This window comes from Conger conger, chromosome 5 (assembly GCF_963514075.1).
Source record: "Conger conger chromosome 5, fConCon1.1, whole genome shotgun sequence".
Classification (NCBI taxonomy): domain Eukaryota; kingdom Metazoa; phylum Chordata; class Actinopteri; order Anguilliformes; family Congridae; genus Conger; species Conger conger.
This window is the reverse complement of record NC_083764.1, coordinates 32,944,484-32,968,456: the sequence shown is the minus strand read 5'-3', so window position 1 is coordinate 32,968,456 and position 23,973 is coordinate 32,944,484. Positions and strand designations below refer to the sequence as shown.

Here is a 23,973-nt window from a genome sequence, read left to right as displayed (position 1 = left end):
CAACAACAGACAGAGCAGGTGCAATTCAGGCCTGCTCACAATGTGGAAATAAAATAAAAAACACAAGATTCACCTTTAGAAGCATGTAGGGGTACAATCAATATCTTTATCATGAGAATATATCTGCACAATTGCATGCTTTTCATTCCTTTTGCATGTCTTTTGTTTAGAATCTTTTTTTTTTCATGACAAACATTTATAAGGAATTATGTGCTGCATTCAGACTAGGCTATTACTGTACCCATCCTAACTGCCAAAGTCCCAGTTCAAATAACCTGTACTAATCAGAGCAGACATCAACTAGAATTGGCTAGTTCGGCTTACGTTGAGACCACTCTCTCCCGAGTTTTGGCACCAAAAATCTCACCCCTGATAGGAAGATTTGGCGGTTCTGGTATTGCATCGTATTCCAGATGGAGAGAGAGAACGCACCCACAACAACAGAAAACAAAGAATAAAAACCCTTCTCCCTCATGGATTCTGTAACAAAATAAAACAACAAACTAAAATAACAAAGAAAATAAAACAAGTGGCATCTTTTCAGATCACTGCTTGGAGCTGGTCAACTTTTCAGCTGAACAGGTCCTCCACGTTATCTTTCCATCCACCAACAACAAAACAAAAACTCCACCACAAGCTCGCTCTCCTGGTCTTGGCCCTGATTGTTGAGAAGAACACTTTACGCACCTGGGCTGATTAGTGAACACAACCCAATCGCACGTGCTGTCTCCAGTAGGCATGGCTGAGGCAATCCGCTTCTCCATCAGACCGCTATTTCCATCTATTCCTATGAGGGGATTAAATGGGTGGAGTTCAATTGACCAAACTCTGAGCAACCGGGCCCTATTTTCTGGCTGATGGCTCACCCTGTGCCGAAATGGAAGGAGATATGCTGCCCAGGGTGTGTCAGTCCAGAGTAAGCAGCTCATTGCCATTTTGGTGTAGGTTATTGCTGGTCAGAAAGGTCTGCATTTCCACCTGCCCAACCCAGGTGTAAGACACAAGTCGCAGCCCTGTCTGTGGCGTATTGCTCATTTTTGGGCTGTCACATGCAATGTGTGCATTATCAACCTAGTCAGAAATCAGTTCACAGTTTTCATAGATCATATGCTGTTCAGTTTGTCTTTGATATAAATCCCACAAGCAGGAGAAATAAACGTGTAATAAATGTAATGTAATTAACCCCTTAAGTATTTACCATTTTTTTGACACAACCTCAAAAATGACATGCCCAAAATAAAATAGTTACTATTCTTGAACCCTTTTGACTACAGGCATAATCCTGGTCTCTTCTGAAAGGTTTATTTTCCAATAGTCAGAATTACTTTAAATATCACTGAAACAAAGTTACAGAAGCTCAAACACAGTAGAAGTGTGACTTGTGCAAATTAGAATAATTGATGCTGGTTTGAAGGCAAAGGGTGGTCACACCAAATATTGATTTGATTTAGATTTTCCTTCTGTTCATTCACTTCTTCAGTTCATGCATTTTGTTAATTGATACAAATAAATTAACATTTCTATTCTTGAAAGCATTCTTACTTTACAGCATTTTTTCACACCTGCCTAAATTCCTTGCACAGTACTGTATATAACATGTTTTAACCTGGAAAAAAAAAACCGGATCACAATAATGCCATCTTGTATACTAATATACTCACTGAGGTCCTTATTTATAAACATACTAAATAATAATACAATATTTTAAGAGTGTATGATAAACAATGTAAATGTGGTCACATCACTGAAAATGCCCATTATTGTATTGTCGAATGTGTTTTCACGGTCTTCCTCAGAAATACTCACTCAGATGAGAGATTCCTTGGAACTCCACCAAAGGAAGTAATCTATTTAAACGTAGGCATTGCAAAATACATTCTTTGTTGTAAAACGTCAACCTTTTTTGGCATAAAATCTCAATAACTGTTTGCCGATGCACAACTAAATGCTACAGTTGCGTTAACGCAGACAAAAAAAATGCTGTGTTATTTTACGCAAGCCTTCAATAACATTAATTGATGAACTGAAGTTATATAGAATTTTTTTACACTGATGGAATTAACGTATTTTCTCTGCAACTAAATTGCAAATACTGTTCTATAAGTAAGTATAAGTAATTTTGTAGTTTCTCCAAGTTAGCACATTTTTGAAAAAAACATTGACATTACCTTATTTCTTATTTATGTGGATTTCCAGAATGCAGAGAAAGTGAGGTCCCCCCACACTTGTTCTCCCACCCACATGTTACAAAATAAGGAACGGTTGTCACTAAAGCAATGGAATGTAAAAATAGGTTTTAACGCTTTCAAACGGAATATCCCGTTACCATAGTGATTGGAAATTGCAGGCTGAAAAAAGGAAAAAAACTCGTATGACTTAAGGGGTTAAACAAGCAATGACGAATACACCTATGTAGCCTACTGGTTACTACCAACATCACTGAGTAGTCTTATGTAGCCTATCTTGCTGTTAAGAGAACTAAACTGCACAATGTTTTCAATTTCAATTTGTGTTCAATATTAAAGAGACTGATAAACAACAAGATGTGTTTGGTTTTTTTTGTCTGAAGGGCAGGCTACATCACTAGGAAGCCAAAACATCAAGTTAAAATATTTGGATCATGCTAATAACCAAGGAGACAGTTGCATACGCAACGTGTGCAAACCCCAAATGCCCGATTTCCACTCACAAGAAAATGGCTCAGTTCAGTTTAGTAAGCCATATCATTCATGTATTCATGCATTCATGAATTAATTATTTAATCGTGCGTTATAATTTTTGCAGGACCGGGCAACAATCAGGGTTTTCTATTATCTGTGACTTACTTACCTTGTTAAAACGTGCAATATGACTTAGGCAGTATGTACAAAAATACACAAAGCAGAGCAAGATGGCCGAGCAAACGGCTATGCCGAGTTGGCTTACACTTCAAGTCCATGCGAGCTAGGAGAAAGCAAGCAGTGGAGATTGCCTTAAAAAATATCAGTGTATCAATGCCTCTCTTTGTGAAAAGTTGGTGACAGTTTTTTTCGGGTAACCCACAGGTAGCTTGGTTAACAAAAAAGATATTTGCTAGCTATTAAGTTTGCTGTTGCAAACCTTAGCTATCTAATTTCCTTGTTAGAATTTATCTGAGAAATCATTTAATATAATGTCCACTAATCGTTATCTTAAATAGTTTGTAAGTTTGGATTCTATGTTACCAAGGTAGCTATAACTTTTTCAGTTAAATTGAATGTTAGCTTAGTAGGTTAGACAGTAGGCAAATAGCCACATCTAAACCAGGCTTGTCTGGTCTTGTTTTCTTATTTAAGCGATAGTTCATACCTCGTACGTTAGGATCTTCCCTGGTTTTATTTTAAACGTTAAAGATAATATTGTTAGTATTTCATAGTTAGATAATAGCGCGTTGAAATTATTTAGCTACAGGTTTAATGGGAAATTAAAACTAGTCCATAATAAACATTTCAGTTTTATTGAAATTCTGACAGAAGAAAATATGTACAAATTTTGATGTGTGCACACCTTGTTTCACCTCAGAAAAAAGCCACCATTCAATAGCCATGGCCAGTGCCCCACGCACCTCACCAGTGACTGCGCCAATGCACCATGTGAAGATGATTCCAGAAAATATGGCACATTGGGTCCAGATTATTTATCATGGCCAATGCATTATTTAGTCGCATTGCATATCTCCTCCCATAGTTTCATGAGATTCCTACATACAGTTTTTGGTAACGCTCCTTGAAGCCCTCTCCATAAGGCTGACATAACAGCTGTTACAAGATGGCATAACAGATGATGTCAGGTTATGTCAAAAGACAAAAAGCAGACATAGTATTGTAGGGCTATTTTATTATACAATTTACAGATGAAAGTAAGAGAGAGTTTTATATGAATTTATATGGTTATGGCTGGTTTATATCACCTATCACTGTTATGCCATCTTGTGACAGCTGTCATGATGTCATGTGTACAACAGTGTTATGTCAGTGTTATGTCTGTGTGGAGTTTCCGTTTTGTTATTTTTCAGCTCTGGGTGGGAGGAGTTGAGCAGGAAGGTAGGGTGATGAGGTGGTCCAGACCACGCTCATACAATCCCGACTTTGCTTTCAATATAGATTTTGTCCTGAAATTTGTGTAATTATAGTTTTTGACATTACTTTGAATCGATTTTTTTTTGATGGTGCTCACTCCACCAGCAGGCGTGGCTGAGACAATCGCTTCTCCACCAGACCATACACTCCTCCACAACTAGAATTCAACCAAAAGCTAATTCGGCTTATACTTTACACGGCAGGTGACACCCCTGGGAGGGAGATTCGGCAGCTCTGGGATTGCTACATTGTTTGCCATGTTGATTGCACCCACACCAACAGAAAACAAATGACAAAAAGTCTTTGCCTTCCCCCTCACAGGTTCCAGGCAAAAATAACAAAATAAATCAAACAAACTAAGATAAAATTAAGCAAAACTGAGTGACATCTTTTGAGATTGCTGCTCAGAACTGCCCAAATCTTCAGCTGACCAGCTCCACCTTACTTCTGGCGTGGTACACTTTGGAAGGAGATGAGGCAGACCATGCCTGTACAATCCTGACATTGTTGTCAATACAGATTTTATATCTGATTTAACTGTGTTATCACAGTTATTGACATTACTATAAAATAGATATTTGGTGGGTGTGCAGTGGATGCACCCCTCTTTGATTTGTGGTTATTTCATTTCCAGCCCCTTTCAGTCACTTTAAATTGAGCTTTTGTGTAAGTGGAAACCTGCAATCAATAACTCCAGGCTGCGAGAATAAAACGGCTTGCTTAAATTCTGCTTGCATTGAATTCAGTCCAACTTTTGGTTGACAGGGTTAATTGGGCATTAATCCAGCCATTCATGTCTGGACCCATTACTGTTAATCTGTGCACCAATCAGCAGGCTGAAAAACACAACAAAAATAGGAAATGAGTGTAAACATCTGCCCTTTCAGGTTGTAGAAAAAAACCCTTGAACCGATTTCCAAAAATCAGTCAACAAGCAAAACAAACACACTTTCACTGACTTTTTCTCCGGTTTTGGTTTCACTGGCGGTACTACTTGGCTAGTTAGACGTAAATCTTGGCTACCTTAACTTTTTTTTAAACCACAGGTAGCCAAATACCATTACCCCATAGTGCAAGTAAAAGAGGCGCTGCAGTTGCAAGAAATAGAAGAAAGTGAAATAGACAGAGTCAGGCTGATATGTGCAGGTCCAAGTAAACATATTGTGGCAAGAAGGTTAGTCCAAGCAAGAAATTGCAAAGATGTTTATTATTTCCAGGTCCAGTGTTCAGAACACACTCCAGCTGATAGGCAGTAATGTTAACAAGGAGAAGACTAAGGCATCATCAGAACAATAACAACAGAAGCAGAAAAAAAATATTGTAGTGTCTAGCAAAATAAACCATTGTGAACTGGACCACTTCTACAGAAAGAAGTGCAACAAGAGAGAAACCAGTTTCGCTGACAACAGTGAAATGGCAACTACAATCTGTTGGTATACTTCAGATGATACCTTGGTCTTCTCCTGTTAACATTACTGCCCATCAGCAGGACGCTTCTGAGTGTGTACTAAACACTGCACCTGGAAATCTTAAGCTTCTTTGCAATTTCCCATTTGGAATAACCTTATTGCCACAATTAAAAAAAACAAAAAACGTGCAGACTGTCAGCTTCATATCCACTGAAGCTTGTAGGAATTAGTTATTTTTATGCATAGTTTTCCTATTTTAGGCTACCAAAAAAAATGGACAAATTAACATAATCTGAAATAAAGTCATTAAGTACTTGGTTGCAAATCTTTTGCATTCAATGACTGCCTGATGCCTTATACATCACCGGACCCATAGACATCACCAGACCCTGGGTATCTTCCCTGGTAATGCTCTGTCAAACCTGTACTGCAGCAATTTTTTGTTCCTGTTTGTTTCAGTCCTGTCGTCAGTACGTGAGATGCAGGTTCAGTTTAATTCAGTTCAGGTGATTAATTTGAACAGTGACGAACATACAACTGAAAAATTGCTTAGCAGCCTTAGCAGTGTGGTTTAGGTTACTGTCCTGCTGCAAGGTGAAACTCTGTCCAATGAGTTCTGAGGCATTTACTTGGAACTGAGCAGATAAGAAGCAGGTTTTCTGTCCAGAATGAATCCTACTTCAAGCCAGCTAACTATATTAGGACTATAATGTGCTCAGCAGCCAGGACAATAAAGTAATAAGGACTACTTCACGGGGACTAGCCCAAATTAAGGAACACTGGAGCATGGAAAACTGAGAGCAAAACACACTTTAATGCAACAGGGGAAAGACTGATGTTTCAACATCTATGTCTTCCTCTGAATTTATTCAGATCATGATGCTGAGAAGTTTAGGAGATTGCTAATGTCAAAGAAATTTGGTCTATATTGATTTAATCCAACTAGTTTTCACAATATGATGTTTTTAATTCTGCATTCATAAGTGTTGTGGTTGTATTCTAGTAACTTAAATTGGCGTTCATCAACTGTGGAGAAGGGCGATGTGCTTTGATGTAACCATTTCCACATCACTGCTCTGTGCCTTTGTTGTATATCTGATCAGGCATGTGACTACGCACAATACTGGGCATGTATGTTGAGCCAAAAGTATACCTTCTGATTTGGATGTGCACTGCATAGGTATTGACCTGGCTGTCTCTACAATTACATGGGCTATTGTGCCCGAATGGTGTTGCGCGTCAACCATTATCTGTTCCTGGTTATGGCTGGTTTCAATTTACCTTTTTTCCTAGAAATTAAATCATATTTTCGATGATTTGTTATTGATAAAACATTCTTCGTAAATTATAATCATGGTCAACGGAGCAGACCAAAGGTGAGCCCGACACCTGCCGCTTTTGTGCTCCTTGATGCCTGCCCTCACTTCTGAGAGGCCCTTGTGTCAGTGAATTAAGTTAAACTAAAAAATGGAACGAGAGTGATTGGCAATTGTCTTGCGACTAGGGCTATATATCATTTTCAAAAAATCTCCCATTTGGTAGAATTTGCTTTCCAATAGTGCAACATTTGTCTTGTGATGACTGGCTATTTATTTTAAAAAAGAAGCCAGGAATCTGCATTTTATCGAATAGTCTAATGGCAACTTTATTTGATTTATCATTCAAATTTTTCCACTATTATAGTATAATCATATGAAACCTATCCATATACTCTGGGAATGCATTTTATTTTCCAATTTGAATTATTTGAATAAAGTGAAACATAATTTATGATTCTGTTTAAATAAAATTTCAGTACTAGTATACGAAATGGCAAATGCAAACAAATTTACATTTCTAGCAAAAAAAAAGTGCTGGAAAATTTTAAACGTAAGTTTACATTGCCATTTCAAATATTGCATTTTCATGAAAATTTTACCTGCTATATTCCAATATTTGGAATATGTAGGTACACAATACTGCTGGGGCGCTGCTAGATGAAAGCTTCTTGACTCATGTTTTGGACCGAGTTGGCTTTTGGGTCAATGCCGTATGACAACTGGATTTTCCTCTTATTCTTTTATTATGACCATGCTGAAAGGACTGCTAGCTTTAAGTTTTTCACCAGTGCAGCATCTTCCCTTGGTTTGGGAGAGTTTATAATAGTCAGTGGTTTGTAGAGGTAGGCAGAAGTGTGGCTTGAAGAGCTGCAAACTCTGCCTCGCAATATGGTATGTACAAATGATACGCATGAGTATTGTCTAACATTTCAATTATTTACTAAAGTATTGTAAGCGATGCAAGTGTCTTGCTTTATTTAAACCATTTCCCAAGTGTCTGTGATGCTCACTTCTAGAGTTATAAAACCTTAAATAGAACACAATATACTGTGAACAGGCAAGGACTGGCCAGATTGGGCATCTGTGCTCGGGATTAAGATGCATTGATTCTTCAGTCCCCTCACATTATCTCTGTTCAGAAACTGGTGTCTTGCTTAACTGCATTTCACTGGCACCGTTTTCTCTCCTCTATGACCCAGTACCTCTGTCTCATTGGCCAACATGCAGTCTCTTTCCAGAGCTACACACCACCACTCTTGCTTCAGCATGGCAACGACAGCAGTAACCGTCACCCTGCATCCTCAGTGAAAGCTACAGGCCGTTGGACATGTGCTTCTTACAAATCTGAAATCCGTTGCCCAGTGAAATCATATTAATTTAAAAGCAATGATCTTGCAGAATAGAAGCATGGCTGTTTTCATTTTGTACACATAGGCGTAGCCTGCACCCTTAGAAATTACACACCCAATGTCTCTGATCCATTAATTCTGATTTCTCCACCACACGATGGCCTTCTTTACTGATATTGACACTTCTTTGGCGCTCATGTTGAGAGACTGTGACACTGTGAATCAATTCTAGCACACAGCTGGCCATGACACAACTGAGCAACCAATTGTCCAATTATGTTTGGTCCGCCAAAATGAGGGGAACTAGTATGTATTAAAAAAGGTCTGAAATTCCTACATGGTTCAACTGATATGGATATGAGCTGGAATGCAGAGCCACAACAACAAACTGTGTCACTGTGAAAATATTGCAATGACTGCACTGTACGTAGTAAACCTAATCTCAAAACCAAATAAAAAACAGCTTCAACTGTGAATGGACCGTTAAACTTTTTAAATGTTAATTAATAATTACCATTCGCTAAAAAATGTCTCCTCACTGTATTCAAAGCATTTACAATATTTTTTTTTTGTTTGCTCTTAAGTTCTTATATCTCACCATTTTTTCTTGGTCGCCTCAGATCTAGTTAGATAAGAAACATCCAAATTATGTGGCTTCTATCACTGTCGGTTTACATCTTTACATTTTTACTGACACTGGACACCACTGTGTGAATGCAGCAAATTAGTATATTCAAACAACAGGAGGACAATCGCCCTGAGATTGCAGTGTTATGATTATGAACTCCACATTTCTGAATATACTGCACTTTATGGGATGACAGATTTTGCTGTAGACCATGCACAAAATGAAGCAGTTCTGTTTCAATTGATGATCAGAGAGTTTCATACATTTCCTTAAATCTTGGAGTTGGTGTATGCATGTCTTTAAAAGCCTACTGTCCTAAATGTCTTAGCCTTCTGTTCTTCTGATTTTCAGCACTTTTTCATCTGCAGCAGCACCAGACACAGCCCAAGATTTTCTGTTGCCCAAATCCCAAGCCATGGAAGACCACGGAAATGTAGTATTCATTCAGGAATTTGATTGTTACGCCACTGTGACTTATGATCTGTGATCTGCAGTCCATTGTCATATGCGGTCTTTAAACTGTGATCTGCAGTCCATCGTCATATGCGGTCTTTAAACTGTGATCTGCAGTCTACAAACTGATCTGAATTTGTAGAATCTTTCATCTGGGATCGCCTGTCGACAAATTGCAAGCTGTGATCTGCAAATTAGAAACTGTGATCCACAATCTGAGAACATTGATATTCAACCTGTGACTGCAGATCTATGTTCTACAACCTGTAAACTATGAAATCCCTTCAGCCACCATTCAATCAGAAATCTGTAATATTTTCAGGTGCTTCCAAATTACTGGGGCTATTCCCTCTCAAGTAAAAAAAATAGCCATGGTTGCCATAGTTATTCAAAAATTAAATAATCCATCAGAGACTGTTGAATCTTATGATCCAGATCATTTCACTGGGTTTTGGTAGGGCACAGTGAATGTCATTATGCAAACAGCAGTGAAGGCACTGTCTCGGCTCTCAGAGTCCAAGACAGTGAAAGATAAGGCACATTTTGGAAGTTTAAAATCCCCCCTCCCCATCCCTCCCACCCTAAGGGCTCATCTGCGTCTGCTGCGCCTTCTCTTCAACCATTTTTAGATTGGCCCTTTCTTTGGTCTGACTTGGAAAAAATCCATTCTGCGGCTTGGAGGTCTCTGCATACTGGGGCAAATCGGTCAGGCTGGTGTTGAATTCCTTCTCCCCATGGTCCTCCTCATCCTTCTTCTCCTCATCAGTGGTGGGGCTGCACCCAAAGGCAATGTTCTTCTTCAGGTCCTTGTTCTTGTTTCGCTTGGCCAGCCGGCTAACAGAGCCAAAGCGGTTGAAGATGTTGTCCTCCGAAGAAGCCTGCTCAGCCTTATCATACTGCTCCATTCTCAGACGCAGGTTGTTGAGCTTGGAGTCGATGCTCTCCTGGGAGGAGGCAGTGTAGCCATCGGCATCCAGGCTGTTGAAGGCAGCCCTCTTCTCTGGTGAGAGGACATCCAGAGACTGAGCCCTCTGGTCTAGTCCAAGCTGCCTGCGCTCCATGCTCCGGATGGCAGCGGCCCGCTGGAGCTTATCATGCACCTCTACGCTCAATCGCCGCCGTGTCTCACGGAACTCCGCTCGCACATTAGCCTTCCACTCTGCTGCATGAGCCTTGATCTCACCCACCTGGCAGACAAGAGACAAGCACATCCCAACAAATTACATCACTTTATATTATAGGGGCAAAAATAAATCTATATTTACATTCAAATTATCATAACAGTTTATTCACAATTACTTGATGGGTGGTAAGGTCCCAATTTAAATTAAATCATTTCAAGTTTAATTGTTGAACAAAATTCAAAATAACGGAATGAAGTAATTTAGCAAATTCAGGTTCATCTAAAAAAATGTGAATATCATTAAAGTTCATTTTTTTCTGTCATTTAATTCAAAAAGTGAAACTTTCATATATTGTAGATTCATTACACAAAGTGAAATATTTCAAGTCTTTTTTTGTTTAAATCTTGATAATTACGGCTTATAGCTCATGAAAATCCAGTATCTCAAAATATTAGAATATTACATAAATGTTCATTTATGCACTCAATACTTGGTTAGGGCTCCTTTTGTATGAATTTCTGAGTGGCATGGAAGCAATCAGCATGTGGCACTGCATAGATTCGCTATGGGGTTCAGGTCAGGCGAGTTGGCTGGCCAATAAAGCACAGTAATACCATGGTCAGCAAACCAGTTACTAATAGTTTTGGCACTGTGGGCAGGTGCCAAGGAAATCAGCATCTCCATAAAGCTTGTCAGCAGACAAAAGCATGAAGTGCTCTAAAATCTCCTGGTAGATGGCTGCATTGACTCTGGACTTGATAAAACACAGTGGACTAACACCAGCAGATGGAACGACACCCCAAATCATCACTGACTGTGGAAACTTGTCATCCCTGTTGCACCTTTTCCTACCACACTTTTCCCAGTCAACTTTCCATGAATATGCTTTGATACAGCACTCTGTGAACAGAGGGTGTCAATGAGTGTCTTCTGGACAACTGCCAAGTCAGCAGTCTTCCCCATGATTGCCCGACCAAGTATTGAATGCATAAATTAACATACTTTTCAGAAGGTCGACATTTCTGTATTATAAATCCAGATGTAATATTCTAATATTTTGAAATATTTCACTTTCTGTAATGAATGTAGAATATATGGAAGTTTCACTTTTTGAATAGAATTATGGAAAAAATTCACTTTTCTACGATATTCTAATTTTTTGCAATGCACCTGTGAGAGAGAAAATATGATTTTTATTGAGCTGTTATCTACTTTTCCCCAGCAGTATTCAACTAATTTTCTGTGGTGTACAATAGGGATAGGGATGTTCAGCAGGAACAGTTTGCTCATGCATTCGCAACCACAGCCAGTGATCTTGGGGTTGGCTAGTCCACTCTGGGCGAAACCGGCCCACCAGTGGTCACACTGGAAATTCATCGCCTTGTGGGGTTTACATTTACATTGCTTCATCATTTAAGCTGATGTTTTTTAATCAAAAGCGACTTACAAGTACAGAAATTCTTCAACAAGTAAAAATCCATAAATAGTCACAAATAGCGCAGTCATAAACATAAGAATAGAATAGTCATAGTAAGTGCAGATTTATTTTTTTCAAGTATAGAAAAAGGGGGGAGTAATCAGGAGAGAGTAATACGGTACAGTCTGAAAAGGTGCGTTTTCAGTCTGTGCCGAAATATGGGGAGAGATTCTGCCATTCTGACAGTGGTAGGCAGGTCATTCCACCATTGAGAAACCAGAATGGAGAACAGGCGTGAACGTGCAGCCCAACCACCTGTTGCTTGTAACGAGGGGACCACAAGGCAAACAGAGCTGGCAGAGATTGTCTTGCTGAGATTTAAGGTGCAATTAGACTGTAAGGTGGGACATTCCCCTTACCAGCCTGGAATGCCAGCACTAGGGCCTTGAAGCAGATGCATGCAACAATAGGCAGCCAGTGGAGGGCAATGAAAGGTGGGGTTACATGAGCCGACCTGGACTGACTGGTGGTCAGGTGGGCTGCAGTATTCTGGACCAGCTGGAGGGGCTTGATGGCACAAGCTGGGAGACCAGTCAGGAAGGAGTTGCAGTAATCCAGGTGAGAGAGGAGAGCGCCTGCACTAGGAGCTAGGTGGCTTTCTCTGTCACGAGATTGTCATCAAGGGTCACCCCAAGATTCTTGGCTGAGTGGGAGCGGGATACTACAAAGTCCTCAACGGTGAGCAAAAGGCCAATTGAGAGGACTTAGCAGGGATGTAAAGTAGCTCAATTTTGCCAGGGTTAAGCTTTAGGTGATGGGAGGGAATCCAAACAGAGATGTCAGCCAAGCAGGCAGAGATCTGTGTGGTGACCTGTGTATCAGGAGGGAAGGAAAGAAGGAGTTGGGTGTCATTGGCATAATAATGGTAAGAAAACTCATGGGAAGAGAGAACAGAACCAAGAGGTGGTTACCAAGAACTGATCCCTGTGGGACACCAGTCTACAGAGGGCTTACAGTGGGCCCCCTCCAAGTCACCTGGTAGGAACAATCAGAGAGGAAGGAAGTCTGTGAAGCCCATCCCAGTCAGCAATGAGAGCAGAATCGAAGGCCGCCAGCAGGTCAAGAAATATAAGGACTCAGGCGAGGGATTTGGCCCTAGCAGAGTGGAGGGCCTTAGTGACCATGAGTAGGGCAGTCTCAGTGTCTCAATGGCCACTGTTGAAGCCTGATTGGTTGGAATTGTGATGAGTGTTCTGTAGGACATAAATAGACAGTTGAGAACAGATAGCATGTTCCAGAGTTTTAGCTAGGAAAGGTAGAAGGAGACAGGCCAGTAGTTGTTAGGAGCTGGGGGGGTCAGTGAATTAGTCTCAGCATCATTGGAAGACAGCTGAGAGAAATGCTCAACAGATGGTAGAGAGGAGAAGATGGAGGGAAGGATGGATGAGAGAGGAGAGTGGATGAGGAAGGGTGATACTGACACCACCTTCTCACAGAAAACCCTGGATATACACAGGATATGGAACCATGGATAGGCCCACGTTTGATCCATTCACACCACACGATGAATCGGTCGGTCTGCATCAAATTTAATTTGTTGCAATATAAATAAATAAATAAATACACAAAATAATAAAAGCAGACAATCATTAACAGTTTTGTTTATTAGAGATTCAACGTGGTGGACGATAAGCATGATCTGGTACATTTTTCTCAGCCAATTCCTAAGATTTCTTTCCTTTAGGCTACGCAGTCATCCAATGTAAGCCCAATGCAAATAATTATGGTGTGTAATCATCCTCAAGCATCTCTGTGATTGAGAAGTGCTGAATTTATGAATGAGAGAGAGGATTATTTCTGTTGTCATTGGCGTTTACTAAAGACGAATGAAATTGACCTTAAGCTAATGCCTGATCTAGTTGCTGCTTGTTTAATTTGCATAGCGAATTTGTGATATACAGAAAGAGTGTTTCTTGCCTTGAGTAGAACGTCTTATCAATGCAATGCAATTCCTTTGAGGGAGAGACACATAACCAGTGTTGCCGCATGAAATTTACTTTACGTTTGAAATTACGTTTTTTTAAAGAAAGGTATTGTACATAGTCAAGGGAAAAAACAGTATGTTGTTTGCACTTTGCTAAATCTAGCATCTTTCTAAGCATTCATTTTATGTTTTGACAACATATAGGCTACTTTCTCCGAGAACGAATATTAGCAGCACACTGAGGGAAACTATACACTCAATGAGCACTTTATTAGGTATTTATTATACTTATTTTTCAGACTGCTGTAGCCTACCCACTTAGAGTTATGATGTGTTGTGTGTTCAGGGATGCTCTTCTGCATACCACTGTTGTATTGTGTGGTTATTTGCATTACTGTCACCTTCCTGTCAGCTTTGACCAGTCTGGCCATTCTCTGACGTTGCTCATTAACAAGGCATTACTGTCTGCAGAACTGCTGCTCACTTGTTTTTTTGTTTTTTTGCACCATTATCTGCAAACTCTAGAGACTAGTGTGTGTGAAAATCCCAGGAGATCAGCAGTTCGAGAGACCACCAGCTACACAGAGATCAACACCAGCAAATCTGGGAGGGAACATCAGAGATGTTCCGGCCAAGGTGGCAGAGAGCAAACCTCCTGCATGACTGGGACCTGGGGAAAGGAGAGCAAACAGGAATGGGGAAAAGGAGCATGGAGGTGAAGATAAATGGGTGAATGGGTGAACAAGTGAAGGAATTCTACACTAAAGTGTCCTAGGCTAGGCAGCATATAACAGACAATTAGACAGCCTTGATGGACACCTGCAGAAAAGACACGCTCAACTTAGGACACCTAAGACTTCATACAACGGGGCAAGTAGACAAGGTTGCCGCACACAGCTGCCACTGGTGTGCTACAACACTGCTTAAATATCCAGCAAAATCACTACTCCACTCCCAACAATTGCCCTGGCCTGGAGCCAACTAAACTGAATCGCCTACCTCACCTGATGTAAATTGCTATGAATAGAATTAGGACCAATACTCCACAGTGTTCTTGAGCCGAGTTATTGGCAGTACGACCACTTCTGATGAACACCAAGTCACCAAGGCCCGAGTAACAATTCCAGAAAACCTAAAAAAACAAGGCTAAAGAGCCAAAGAGGTGTCGCAGGAGTGATAAAACAGCCTTTGTGGAAGGGTTAGCTGATGAAACTCAACAGGCAGTAGCATGGGGAAATATGAGTCCTGCGTATAAAACGAAATGCCTCTGTAGACATAACACCAAGCATTCTGCCCCCGTGAAACACAACAATAGAAACACCATTGCAACAGAATGTTTACAATCACTTCATTGAGTTCAACACTTTCAAGAATTACTGGTGATCCACATTTTTTGCAAATAATTAATGGAGCATGAGATGAATTATTCATCTGACTTTAAGGATTGATAAAAGTGGTTATGACTTATTGGAGAGATTTGCTTATACATTGTGGCAGAAACCTTTGCTTCCAATACAAGCAACCACCTTCAAAATTACAGAAGGCATAAGAGAAGATGCAGAAGCACAAATCAACTTGAGAATCAATCACATAAATGTAACATTTATGTCTCGACACCAACAAAAGGGCGTACATTACATTAATGGCATTTGGCAGACGTTCTTAACCAGAGCGACATACAATAAAGTGCAAAGTGCCAACCCATAACCAGGGATAAGTGCGATGAAAGACCCTAGAGGCAAGTACAATCTCAACTGTTGTGTTCAAATAAATAGCAGTGCGTTAAAAAAAGTAAATAAGGTGTTTGGCTGGTAATAACTCTGTTTTATCAGTATTTAACCGCAGAAAGTTCATACACAGGAGTTGGGAAAGGTAATTTGGCTTTACAGGTACATATAGCGGCTTATCAGCATAGCAATGAAATTTTATACCATATTTGCAAATGATATCACCAAGGGGAAGCATATAAATAGAGAAAAGCAAAGGGCCAAGGACCAATCCCTGTGGTACACCAAACTTTACTTAAAAAAAATTCAGATATTGTATTATTGTAAATTGCATGTTTAGTTCTATTTGCTACATAAGAATGAAACCAAGAAAGCACCGTCCCCTGCAAGCCAGTATGCTTCTCCAGGTGGCTGAGAAGTATGCTATGGTCCAAGGTGTCAAAAGCTGCACTGTTTGGCATTTATATAGCGCCTTTATCCAAAGCACTGTACAGTCGATGCTTCTCCATTCACCCATTCATACACACACTCACACACCAACGGCAATTGGCTGCCATGCAAGGCCCCGACCAGCTCGTCAGGAGCATTTGGGGGTTAGATGTCTTGCTCAGGGACACCTCGACACAGCCCGGGCGGGGGATCGAACCGGCAACCCTCCGACTGCCAGACGACTGCTCTTACTGCTTGAGCCATGTCACCCCCTTATAAGAAGCAGCAACAATGATGTTAAGTCAGAATCAACAGTAAGCAGCAGATCATTGATTACTCTGGTCAAGGTGGTTTCAGTAGAATAACAGGACCAAAAGCCAGATTGAAATTTATCAAAAAGATTATTGTTTCAAGTAATTTCGACATAAAAGGAAGATTGGAAATTGATCTATAATTGTTCAGAATTTGTGGATCCATGTTAGGTTTTTTAAGCAGCGGTTTAATAATGGCAGTTTTAGAAGCTGAGGGCACAGAGCCCATGGAGAGCGACTTATTGACAACATTAAGAATATGACTATTTAAAACAGGAAACAGTTCCTTAAAAAGACTAGACGGTATAGGGTCTAGTATGCAGGTTGTAGGTTTAGAAGCAGTAATCAAACTGGTAAAGGCTTCAGGGGAAATTATTTCAAACTGTGAAAGAGTGCAGTTGGTCTGAGTCACAGTGCCTGCATCCATCAAAGTAATGGATAGATCATAGCCATCATTCTAAGCGGAGTGTGGACCATTGATTTTATCTCTAATTGCATCAATCTTATTCGTGAAGAATTTCAAAAAATCATCAGCATTGAATGAAGAGCTATCGAGTGCTCTGAAAGCCATGGCGCTGATTTCATCCAGGTGTGTTTTCTTGTTGTAAGAGGAGCGACGGAATCAAGCATTTTAAGCAAGGCACTATTCAGGTAGTCTGTGAGATTAAGGGAATCAGAATCTGCACCACAGGAGTCAAGTGCATCAGGTAAACACTTAGCCAGTATAGACCTAGCATTGCTGTAAATACAGTGATAAGTATACATAACAGGCTCAGAACACTGACTTGGAGTACAGAGAGATACATTGAAAAGACACAGGGGTGATCAGAGACTGGAACCTCTAAAACCTGTAAAACCATGAAATATCAACATCAATACCCTTTGTAAAAATTAGGTCCAGTGTATTTCCACAGTTGTGAGTGCCATTCTTCACATGTTGGGTAAAGTTTAGACTAGTGACAAGACGCCGAACTTCTGGTTAATGCATGATTGTATTGTTGAATTCTAATAACCATGGCTAAATATTCAAAAGTTGAGAAATCTCCAAAAGTACAATCAGTGCAGGTGAACAAGTTAGAAAAGATGGTTGCTATTTCACCCCCTTTCTTGCCTTGTCTAGCAGAAAATAAGAAGGGGGAGAAGCCTCAATTAGTGTCGCTGAGGCAGTGGATGAGAGCCAACATTCAGTAAGAAATAGAAAATGTAGACCATATTGAGAAATAGAAATCATTAATATAAACACTCTTACTAGAGAGCGATCTAATGTTCAATAATGCAAACTTCAAATCATCTGAAGACATGAAAGGTGCAGAATTAAGCTTCTTCAAGCTGATGTGCACTACATTTCTTGATATTGAAAGGGTAGTAGGTTTTGCAAAATAGGTTTTGCATACTGCATTATAGCGTTGTCTGGTCTATTATTAATTATAACAGGTATAGCATTGGTGGAGGAGGGTAGTGAAACGCGAGTAGAATTATTAATGAAATATGTTGTTTGCTAAGAATCGGGCAATCTGAGGTGAGTGCCATCAAATCTGTAAAAGGCTCTAGGCCCTGCCCGGTCTGAGAGGGAGCTTGTTCATGGAAGGAAACTCTTGCTCATCTAGGATATTGAACCTGTTTATGAGCTTGATGCCTTGCGACAATGGGAGTAGAATTGGCCAGGGCCTTGGGTTTAGTGCCAAGGTCATCCCACAGAATTTGAGGTTGGGTCGCGGCAGAGACCACACATGAGACAGTCGGAGCCATCTCTTCAACAGCCACCATTGCAGGGCAAAATGACACCATGGAGTCAATGGTCTTTTTCGTCTTCCCTGATCTGATAGAGAACGGATATTCTCCCTTCCAATTCAGAAACCGTCTGGATGAGGCGGGCACAGCCTTCGTAGCGAGGATGTGAGGTAAGGGGAGACATAGCTTTGACCCAGATCGCAATGATAAGTATGCATTCTTATGTTACAGAATTGTGCAATGTTTCCTTCCAGGCAGACAAGAAATTTGCTGATTCATTCAATGCTAACATTTAGCAAAAGTAAGCTAAATTTAGCTAACTAAATACAATCACAAGTAACATATCATATTTGACTGCATATTAGTTCAATGCTATGACTGCACGCGGTAGTCTGTCACCTTTGATTTAGCGACACGGGACAATGCGCAGGCCCCGCAGACCCAGCAGTGCGCGGCTGGCTAACTGTTGACAGAGGACAGCGCCTAAGCCATGGCTCCTGGCATCTGTTTCAACAATGAAAGGAGAAGCAAAATCAGCAAGAGAGAACTGTGAGTTTCTCTTTCAAGACATTGAAAGATGTCTGACATTCCACACCAGGCTAACAAGCATCTGATTTACTTTAGCTGGAGGGCCAGCATTCAGATAACATTCAGGTTCACCACATCATGAAGTGGACCTGCTATCATTGAGAATCCCTGTACAAATCTCCTATAATACCCACAGAACCCCAAAAATTAACTTTCAGGGTAGTGGGCACAGGCCACTGTTTGACAGCTGAGATTTTGCTCGGATCTGTCGCTATTCAATCTACGGAAATCTTGTGTCCCAAGAAAATCACTTCTTGCTGGAGAAAGTGACATTTTTCAATCTTCGCTTCACAAGAACAGTCTCCTGAAGACATCTCAAAACAACATCTAACCTCTCTAGATGTTTAGGAAAAATCCTGGAGAACACTAATATGTCATCTAAGTAGACCAACATTATCTGAAATATCAGGTAATTCATGTTTGCCTGCTTCAACCTCTGGAAGGTCGCTGATCCATTGCAAACACCCATAGGCATTCTAAGATGTTCAAATAGATCGAACGGTTTGTGAAAACAGTCTTATGTCTATCACCTTCAGAAACTGCCACTTAATGATGCCCACTAGCCAGATCAATACTGGAGAACCACACATGGCATCAAAACTCCCATCAATACGTGGTATAGGGAACGCATCTATATTATATATATATATGTATGTATATATATATTTGTATGTATATATATATTTGTATGTATATGTGTATGTATATTTTAATTAACGCACCATATTTAATTTCAACATTCTAAGTGGGGGCGGCCTGTAGCGTAGTGGTTAAGGTAAACGATTGGGACACACAAGGTTGGTGGTTCTAATCCCGGTGTTGCCACGATAAGATCCACACAGCCGTTGGGCCCTTGAGCAAGGCCCTTAACCCTGCATTGCTCCAGAGGAGGATTATCTCCTGCTCAGTCTGTACGTCGCTCTGGATAAGAGCGTCTGCCAAAATGCCAATACTATACTACTAAGTCAGATCATTGCCAAATTAAAGATTTACATTTACATTGCAGTGTAACCGCAGAGTTGCAGAAGGCTGTACTTAAATCCCTGTAGTTTACGTCCAGGCATGCTGGTCAATTGTGTGTGATTTTTCTAAATGCATCGGTTAAAATGATAATTCTTCACGGTTTCATCCCTCTTCCCTATGGCTTCTGCCTGATAGACTTGATCGGCATTAAATCTGTAAATATGCTGCTGTTAAGAACTTTGGTCATGCAATATTTGCCTGATATAATATGCGAGTCTATTTTACTGGTCTAATGATTTTACTTTTATGCCAAAACAGGTCTCTGTACAATTTGATATATTTATATTTATATAGGGAATTTTTGCTTTCAATATCTGATGGATAAATAGCCTAATGATAATGTATAGTGGAAAGCGATGTTCAGTTTACCGGTAGTTTGAATTTGCATGTCAACGAATAAATACGGATAAAGAAATGCTATACAATAAGCCACAAGTAAACCAACAGTTACAGATGTAAAACAGACAAATTATTTAATAACTATAGTAATTTAGCATTCAATTCCCTGTGGTGTTTGCATTCTTAACCCTCTGAAATGGCCCAAGATGGCTAGTTTAGAATGGAAACAGTGTATTGTAATATTCCATGCAGTATTTGTCAGAATAAACAAATAAAAATTACATTACAATCATTACATTCATCTTTGCACACAGGCTACTGGATATTCTCTGTATGACTACATGCACCGAACCCTATGGTCCGTACCGTGACAGTTTGGGAGGAATACATGTACCGCTCATGCTCTTGCATTGCATTTGAAAATATCCCATTAGAGTATATGCCATTTAATGAATACTTTTATTCAAAGCACCATACAATACCATGAGCTCAAGTTATCGGCTAACTGATCTAAAAAAAGAACTGGTGAACCAAGTCTAGAAACATGCCCTGGTGTAATGATGTGGTAGTTTCATCCTACCCATCGCAAAGTTAATTTAATTCAATCCACAATTTGTGACAGTGAGTGGGTTTTTCTTTACAAGTTCATTATGTCTTTACAGATCATTCTTAATCACGTGACAATTTCCTTGACAATGACGTGTTGGAAGACAAGCAGCCATAGCAACCCACAGCAACCCATTCATGTTTGGAGTAAAACACAGGGGTCAAACTAGGTCTAGATGATATGGCACCTGTTAAAAAATATTATGATGGCGTCCAGTCAATATCAGTTTTCATATAAAGGTTGGATGGTTCACCTGTAACAGAAAAAAACAAGGCGGGGGGGGGGGGGGGCTTGACTGATGCTGCAACCCTCTGCATGGCCTCTCTAGGACTGGGTTACACCACCTGTACTTCAATTTAAACATAGTGTACTTAACTATAACTTTAAATCCTACTAATACTATTGATTTATGCATTATGAACATAAAAGCTGTGACATAACGGAAATAAGCTAACAATGTGACTAGATTACAGTCCAATAGTCTACACCAACACCTACCTCAGCAGGTGCGCATATTTTTGGCACACAGCATCATTTTTCAGGAACACCATGGTATTTTGCAACTAGGTCGGTAATCAAGTCGAGGTTTAATTTATGGATATGATATTTTAGTAGCTGGTGAAGGTATTTCAAATCAACCATTTGAAGAAGCATCATAGATATAGATGAAATACCACAAGATGCAAACCACTCATCATTGGTAACAATCGGAAGGTAAGATTACAATTTGCAAAAAAGCACAGAGATTTTAAGTTTGATGACACTGACTAATTAATCAAAAAAATTATTGAATTTAGAATTTTTCGAGGTGAATGTGATTGAGAAAAACTGTAAAGAATATCTAGTCTTGCAAGCCCTTCCTCCCCATTCTAGCTGAATAAACTAGCTAAAATAGCTGGCAATTTTGCTGTAAGTTTTCTGTTTACATTACATAACGTTTATAACTCTTGTTTTGCATTTAGAACGTTCAATTAGCCACATTCAAGTTAGCATTGTGTTTCGCCATGTTAAGTCTATGAAAAATTCATCGTCAAAATGTAGAATTTTGTCTAATTCAAATTTCAGAATATATACAGTCATGAAAGGTTTTAAGGGTATCCATAACACAGAAATGGCGCAAATGCAGTTGCACCAATGGCGATTATCTGCCATGCAAGATAGCATTTGGTGGTTAGGCGTCTTGCTCAGGGACACTGGGACGCAATCGAACTGGCAACCCTCCGACTGCTAGACAACTGCTCTTGGTAAATGGTAAATGGTTGGCATTTATATAGCACCTTTATCCAAAGCGCTGTACTTTGGGTGAATGATGCTTCTCATTCACCCATTCATACACACACTCACACACCAACGGCGATTGGCTGCCATGCATGGCGCCAACCAGCTTGTCAGGAGCATTTGGGGGTTAGGTGTTTTGCTCAGGGACACTTTGACACAGCCCGGGTGGGGGATCGAACCGGCAACCCTCCGACTGCCAGACGACAACTCTTACCACCTGAGCCAATGTCGCCCATGGAAAGTGTGCTTATTTGCAGTACTGTCACCTACTGTCAGCTTTGACAGGTCTATCCCTTCTCCTCTGACTTCTCTCATAAACAGTACGTTTTTGCCCGCAGAATTGTTGCTCACTGGAGGTCAGCAGTTTCTGAGATACTCAAACCACCCTGTCTGGCACCACCAATTATTCCATGGTCAAAGTCACTTAGATTGCATTTCTTTCCTATTCTGACATGAAAAGCATCTGAACCTTTTGACCACGTCTGCATGTTTGTATGCAACTAGTTGCTGCCACATGATTGGCTGATTAAATATTTGCATTAACAAGCTGGTGTACAGGTCGACCTAATAAAGTGCTCAGTGATTGTAGCTACCTCACTCAATATAATAATATAATTTATATTTGTTTTCACCATTCTATAAGTGAAAATATAATTTCTACATGTTGTATATTTTGCTTTATGCAATCCTTTCATGGGTCAGGGGCTGCATGTTATGTACGACACTAAGGACGCAGACCATGGGATAATCCAAAAACGTTATTTATTCCAAGTTCAAAAAGCCAAGAGATCCAAGACAAAGCCAAAAACAGAAAGCAAAAGAATAGTCGAATAAACAGGGGAAAAGGTCAAAAATCCAATAAATCAAAGGGCAAAAGTACAAAAGGGCTAAGGCAGAAATCGAAGACACAAAACCAAGCAAATAATCAAAACCAAGAAAGCAGATGGGCAAACAAAACCAGAGGGCAAGGCAAAACTCAAAAAGGGGTTTCTTCAGGAATCTCCAGAATAGGCAACAGGTGGGGAAATATAATGGGGTAATAACACCATAACAGGGGGGAGACGAAAAACGCGGACTGGATGCACATTAAGACAGGGGTGTCAAACTGAATTCCCAGGGTTTTTGTGGTTGCCTTTCAATCAGCTGTCAATTAAGGCCTTGAGAACAAGGTGTGTGGATTCTTTAGCCAATTAAAGACTTAAATGAACCACAGGTGCCGGGAACAACCCGAAAACCAGCAGGCTCTCCAGGACTAGAGTTTGACACCTGTGATGTAAGACATACAGCTCCGGATTAGGGAGTAGACATTTGCATAGATTGAAGACATAGTGATAGTCAGGTGCGAACACTTCGCTGAAACTAAGCGAGTAATCAGGGATATCATAGGGAGGCGGAGTTATAGAACAGTGCGGAAAACTAAGATTGCGTTCATGAATTAGTTACGTGATAATTCTAATCTACCCAATTAAAGGGACTGATAGTTAGTTAGTTAGTTAGTTAGTTAGACAGACAGTAAGTGTATTAATCAGATTAGATCAGTACCATATCTAGATTAGTAGCAGTTAGTAAGAATAGTGCTTTACAACATTTAACTACCGAGAGAAGCAGGAAGTAAGAACTGCGAGATTGGGAAGGAATGTTGAAATCCAGAAAAACTACCGTAAACATCCGAATAGTGGGACACACAGACAGGGGAGTAAACATTCAGACGCAGACGTAACAGGGGATCACAAATGCAAAACTGTAATGGGAAACAACCCAGGGATGCATGATAATGAATAAATAAAATAATAAACACTAATACAGACAGGACAGATACAGAAACATTACACTGCATGTGTAAACAGCTTGAGAAGTTTGCCTAACTTGAGATGAAAGTTTGAGTTTGAGTCTGAAATCGAGTATGCTTAGAGCAGTGTAGAATTAAAGTGAGCATGCTCAGAGAAGTGAGGTATGAGAGCTGCAGGAACGGAGTCCTACCTCCTCTTTTGTTTTCTTGGAGAGAACTCTGAGCCAGTCCCCAATCATGCTTAGCACTGCAGCAAAATACGCCAAGCCCACCAGGATCCAGAACCACACCAGTGGCTTGTACCACTTCTTGTAGTTTTTTCCCCGATCTCCGCCTGTGACACAGGCAATTGTTAGACACAGCTGGCAATG

The 23,973-nt window shown here is 40.2% G+C and overlaps 1 protein-coding gene across 1 annotated transcript in view; it reads right to left on the bottom strand.

Annotated features, from left to right (window-relative positions):
* Window positions 1-9,836: 9,836 nt before the first annotated feature.
* LOC133128845 (potassium channel subfamily K member 10-like) overlaps window positions 9,837-23,973 on the bottom strand; it is a 79,331-nt gene continuing 65,194 nt past the window's right edge. Inside the window, exons 6-7 of the mRNA XM_061242652.1 lie at window positions 23,794-23,936; window positions 9,837-10,442 (exon numbers count right to left, since the gene is read on the bottom strand). Coding sequence (XP_061098636.1) covers window positions 9,837-10,442; window positions 23,794-23,936 — 749 coding nt within the window. The remainder of the gene's footprint in view (window positions 10,443-23,793; window positions 23,937-23,973) is intronic.